The following is a 6,000-nucleotide window of genomic DNA, read 5'->3' on the forward strand; positions in this document are numbered from 1 at the left end:
TGGGGTTTGTACTTTATTCTGTTGGTAGACCATATTACATCAAATGATTTTCAGATGTTAAACCAGCCTTGCATTCCTAGAATAATTTGGTCTGGATATATGATCCCTTTTGATATGTTGTTCTCATTTTGCTAGCCTTTGTAAGCATTTTTGTGTATATTCATAGTAGGTCCACATCTGTGGTGTGTGTGTGTGTGTGTGTGTGAGAGAGAGAGAGAGAGAGAGAGAGAGAGAGAGAGAGAGAGAGAGAGAGAGAGAGAGAGAGATGCATTGTCCGGTTTCAATACTCCTGTCGTTTAATTTCTTAAAGAAGACTCAGGGGTGTCTGAGGAGCTCCCCCTGCCTGGGCTTACCTGCATCTGGTGGGAAGCAATGCACAGAAGTGCTGAGCACAAGTTCTGACAGAAGGTACCAATGGGAAAGGTGGAGCCTTACAAAAAAATAGATCGCTGCCCTGGGGGTAGAGGATGGGCATTACAGGACAGCAAAGAGGGTCTGTGAGGGAGCTGCGTGCCCCTTCTGGCTCAGGAACTGAGTTGTAGGGCTCAAGCCATGATGACAATCTGAGCAGCTCTCCCATCCTTTTTGTTTGCTGGTCCAAATTCCAGAGAAGAGAGGGAACACCAGCATCCTTGGGCTCTAACTGAATGAGTACCTGGTCCACTAATGATATGGACAGGTCAAAGGATGCTCTGGAGGAACTTCAGCCTGCCCTCTCTTTGGCTTCAAAGGAAGGAAGGTCTCAGTGGTCATCAAGTCTTTTAGAAACAGGAGAGGGTGTGGGTTGGGCAGAGCCTCTGTGGACTTCTGCAGCCCCGGCAACAGAGCAGAGGCTCTGAAATGAGGCCTGTGGATTCCATTCAGGGAGTACGTGGCCAGCTGGCAGTGTGGGAGGGTAAAATTCTTACAAAGCTTTTGCTCTACGTGTCTTGTTACATACTTATCAGAGTGACTTGTGACCTTCAGAAGGTCATTGTCCTAGTTAGGGTTTCTGTTGTTGTCATTGAAACACCATAACCAAAACAACTCAGGAGGAAAGAGTTTATTTCCCTCACAGTTCCATGTCACTGTTCATCATCACAAGCAGTGAGTGCAGGAACAAGGCAAGAACCTGGAGGCAGGAGCTGATGCAGAAGCCATGGAGGAGTGCTGCTTACTGGCTTGCTCCCCATGGCTTGCTCAGTCTGTTTTCTTGTAGAACCCAGGACCACCAGCCCAGGGCTGCACCCTCCCCCATCAGTCACTTTAAGAAAATGCCCTACACCCATATCTTACGGAGGTTATTTTCTCAGTTGAGGTCCCCTCCTTTCAGATGACTTCAGCTTGGATCAGGTTGACATACACTAGCCAGCACAGTTCCTGTCTTCATAGTACAGGGCATGTACCCACTGAGCAGCCTGTAGAGCTCAGGGATGGGGATTTGAGCTTCTCCAAGGAGCCGGTGGCCCATTCCCTCTGCACAGTCACCATTCCCTCCTGGGGACCCAGTGCGATTTTTGTGCCTGCAGCTCACTGCAGAGGCCCAGGGTCCCTTCGAGAAAGCCTACGAGGCAGATGAGAAAGAGTGGGCTGTCGCCATTCACTGCCACAGAAGCATCTTCTGCCAACACTGGCAATCTTGCTCCGACCCGCTCATGCCCAGCAAGCTGGAGGCAGCCCTTGGAGAAAAGAGCGTCTGTTAGGTGCCCAGCTCGGCTGCCATGTGCAGTATGATGTAATCCTGGAGTCTGTGGTTGCTAGGACAATCCTGCCTGCAGCGATGGTGCGTGGTCCCAGGACTGGAGCAGAACAGAGTGTTGCCGAGCAAACAGAAAGGATGGGGCTTCTCAAGCAAAGGTGTCTCTTCCCAAGAAGCCAGATAGCTGTGCTCCTTTCTGGAGGCTTGTCTCCCTTTCAGGAATGCTGATAAGTACAGAATCCCAGAGGCAGAAACAGGGTGGGTGGATGATAGATTAAGCTGCTTTAGCACCAAGGTGCTGACGTGAAGGCAGGACTTCCAGATGTCATGTGTCACATGTGCCACCCTTCTGCAGCACCACCTCAGGTGCCTCCTGGCTCCTCCAAGCAGCAAGGTGTGTTGGAAGCACTCCCTTGTGTGAACAGGATAGCTAACACTATGTTGACCCTAGTCCAAGTGCCAGAGGCCCTATTGTACCCCACCCCCGCCCAACCCAATCCTTGGAGGCCTTTCCTGCTCCTGCTGTTCCCATCTGCCTCTTCCAGGGAGATTGCCTCCAATATCGCAGAAGGGAAGTACGCCAGAAAGGCCACAGGCAGCCTGACTGTTCCTGTTCAGGGCAAAATACTGGACCAGCAGTTAGAAAAGGCAGACAGGTAGTGTGGGATGGGAGGACAGAGAGGCACCGCCAGCTCGCTCCTTCCCTCCTCCCCTTGCCTCTTCTGGCCAAGTGTCAGAGCTTGTCTTAGGGAGAACAAGACAAAGGAAGTGTTGGCACATGGCTTTAATCCCAGCACTCAGGAGGCAGAGGCTGATGGATCTCTGTGAGTTCGAGGCCAGCCTGGTCTACAAAGTGAGTTCTAGGACAGCCAGGGGTGTTGCACAGAAGAACTTTGTCTCAAAAAAGAACATGTGTATGTGTGTGTGTGTATTTTATTTGATGTATATGAGCATTTTGCCTGTGTATATGTATGTGGTGTCCATGGAGGTCAGAAGAGAGTGTAAGATCCCCTGGAACTGGAGTTACAGATGGTTGTGAGCCAGCATGTAGGTGCTAACAACTGATCCTGGGTCCTCTGCAAGAGCAACAAGTGCTCTTAACCTCTGAGCCGTCTCTCCAGCTCCAAGATCTAAACTTGAAGAGTAGAGGTTCCCAAGAAAATCTTGCCTCCCACCTAATGTGGTGCCCTTGGAACAAGGAACATGAGCAGAGCAGAGCCCTGCTCCAGGACCAAAGACCTGTCTCTTGTCTTAGCGGTGTGGCCTTGAACAAGCCTCTGGACCACACCCTGAAGCCTTGCATCAGGCTGGGATCACTGCCATGTCCCCAGCTTGGCTGTAGGAAGACAAGAGGGGAAATGGACTTAATTAGAAGCATGTCTCTTCTCCTTCCCTCTTTTATTTAGGTTGTCATGTACCAGGCTAGCCCTGAACTCACTGTGTAGCCAAGGAGGACCATGAACTTCTGATCCCCTTGCCTTCACCTCCTCAGTACTGGGATCAGTGACATCGCCCAGTTCATGTGGTGCTAGGGACTAAACCCAGGGGGTTTTGCGTGCAAGACAAGCACCCTGCCAAGTGAATTACATCCCCAGCCACTTTGAAGCACTCTGCACTCTTTTGCCAGGGGTGGGAAGGTAGAGAAGGGATGCTCCATGGTGAGCACAGCTGTTCTGCCTTGTTCTGATACCAGAAACCATCAGCAGTTCTTGTTCCTTGGTCCACAGGTGCAGAGGACGTGGTGATGGCGTTTTCCAGGTCGGAGACGGAAGACCGGAGGCAGTAGCTGAAAGCCCCTTGGAACACCCTGAAAGCTACTGAGGGCCAAGAGATCTGTGGGGCTCCTCTACCGGTTGAGCTGAGCGGTAGCAAACCACCTTCCTCCCTCCCTCTTCTCCCCTCACCCTCCCAACCCTCCCCAACCCAGCCACTCAGCAGGGCTGGCATCAAGGGAGATGCCAGTGGTGGTTTGTGATTGGCTTGAAGGGATGGACTCGTGATTGGCTGCAGGAAGAAACGTTTTTATTTTTAAATCTTGACCAACGGAAACCTTTTATTTTTATTTCTGACTCTTTATTTTTTTAAAAATTTGCGCCTCGGTGTCTGGCTTCCCCGGAAGCTCTCCGAGCTCTGGTGCTTTATTTAGGTCATTTTTCAGGAACGTGAAGAGGCCCGATTGGCTGCTTAAACTGGAAAAAGATTGGGATTGGCTGGCTTGTGGGAAATGGTCTTTTCTTTGATTGGCTGCAGGTGTTGTGCTCACATCACCAACTTCCTCTATTCTGATGCAGAGAACAGGGTTTGGGGATATTGATTGTTAGATTTGACTTGAAAAAAGAAAAGAAAGAAACCAGATGAGCTTTGCAATATTTATTACACAAAGAGCTTGCTGCTGCCTTCACGTATTGGGTTTGTGTTTGAATTTGATTGGCATTCAGTATGTGGGTTTGGTTTCCCATTGGCTCAGCCCTGACTCCCGTTGCCATGGTCTTACTTCCATTCTGCTGCCTATTTGAGGCCTGAGGGTACACCTGGAGATTGCTGTGCTTTGACGACCACACCTGCCTCCACCAGCAAAGGGACCCCAGGGACCCAGAGCTGGAAAACAGGGCCCCCAAGGAGCGTTGTGTTGTCCTGAGCCGGCAGCCCAGAGCTCAGGGGTGACCAGGAGGCAGGATTTATATACTCACTTCTGAGAGTTGGCAGCCAGCCAGTTTCCTGGGGTGAGAATGAATTATGCAGCCCTTTCCCTGGCCAGCCCATGCTAAGCACAGCAGCACTGCCCATACCCGCCCCCTTCCCTGGGACTCAGCATCACCAGATCCTGAAGATCCTAAGAGGGTCTTTACCCAAGCAGATACCCCAGTTTCACTCCCAGAACCCCAGGGTCCATTGCCCAGGGGTAGAAGGTCCTGGGTAGCAGGTGTGCTCTAGCTGAGCCCAAGTCCCCGCTCCACAGTATCTCTCCATGTCAGTCTTGAAGGGACAGTAACAAGGCTTGTTTATGAAATATCCACGATGAGGACCAGCTAGACCTTCAATAGTGGGCCCCACAGGCTGGCCCTCAGGGTCACATTTTATAGCAACTCCTGAGGAGGGTCTGAGTTATCATCTCACCCACCCTACCCCTACATGCCTTTTCTAGGAGTTGGAGAAATGGTAAATGACTGAAACGTCTTTTCCCTTCTTGGGGCTTTAGGCCTCCCATGTGTCAGGGAGTGTATAGCTCAATGCCAACATGTCTTGAGATCAAGCCCTGGGGTACCTCATTGCTGGTGGATGGTTTTTACCAACCAGCCTTGTTCAGGAGGAGAATTTGAATGTCATAGCTGAGACCCCGTATCCTCCAGCACATGGTCACTGTTAGATGACCAATGGCCAAGGTCACTGAGTTCCAGGGAGCAAGGACAGTGGAGAGTCAGCTATGCTGATGCCAGCCTGACTAGCAAGAGCCTGAGGGCATCATTCCTGGAGAGGAGTGGTGTGTGTGTGTGTGTGTGTGTGTGTGTGTGTGTGTGTGTGTGTGTGTGCAGGCACAGTGTGAGTTCACACACATACAGACACTCGAATACCAGCTCAGCATGGCCTGGAGATGTGGCTGAGCTCCTGGGCAGAGATGGGGTTCTTCAGTCTCCCCTCACTCAGGAGATTATATAAAGTAGGGTGTCACCACCTTCAGTTAGTTCCTGTGATTCCCTCAGAGCTGAGCCCTGGTGGTGGCATATGCTCTATCCTAGCAGTGGTTCTCAGCTCACTCTTACATCACTGGCCAGGCTCACTCTCTGAGGAAGTGCAAGTGTCCTGTGGCCTCTTATTCCAACTGAAAGTCTATCTAATGGAGAAAAATAAAACAATAAAGATTTTTCATAGCTTGGTGGGTGAGCTGAGCTGGTTTCTCTCTTAAGGTTGGCACTACTGGGGTCTCCTCAGGAGATGTGGAGGAGGGAGGGCAGCGTGAAGCTTGGTAAGTGTTTGTGGCCTGGACTGGAACAGAGCTCAGTTAGGAGTGCTTAGCATGCCTGAAGCCGTGGGTTTGATCCTCAGCATCATATAAACCAATTGTAGTGACACATACCTGTAATCCCAATAATCATGAGGCTGAGGCAGGAGGATTGAGGTGGGTTCTGGGTTAGCCTGGGCTACAGTGATACGCCATCTCAAAAAAGAAAAGGAAAAAAAAAAAAGAGCTGAGCATATTCACACCTGTCTGTAGTCTCTGCTCTTGTGAGGTGGAGGTAGGAGAATCAGGAGTTCACAGTCATCTTTGGCTAGATAGTTAGTTCCAGGCCAGTCTGGACTAAATGGGACCTTACCTCAGGAGG

General features: G+C 50.7%; 1 protein-coding gene across 1 annotated transcript in view; it reads left to right on the plus strand.

The window, feature by feature from the left end:
- Ctnnbip1 (catenin beta interacting protein 1) overlaps window positions 1–3,711 on the plus strand; it is a 49,534-nt gene extending 45,823 nt beyond the window's left edge. Inside the window, exon 5 of the mRNA XM_059256285.1 lies at window positions 3,406–3,711. Within this exon, the coding sequence (XP_059112268.1) occupies window positions 3,406–3,464 (59 nt within the window). The 3' untranslated portion in view covers window positions 3,465–3,711. The remainder of the gene's footprint in view (window positions 1–3,405) is intronic.
- Window positions 3,712–6,000: the final 2,289 nt, after the last annotated feature.

This window comes from Peromyscus eremicus, chromosome 2 (assembly GCF_949786415.1).
Source record: "Peromyscus eremicus chromosome 2, PerEre_H2_v1, whole genome shotgun sequence".
Lineage (NCBI taxonomy): Eukaryota > Metazoa > Chordata > Mammalia > Rodentia > Cricetidae > Peromyscus > Peromyscus eremicus.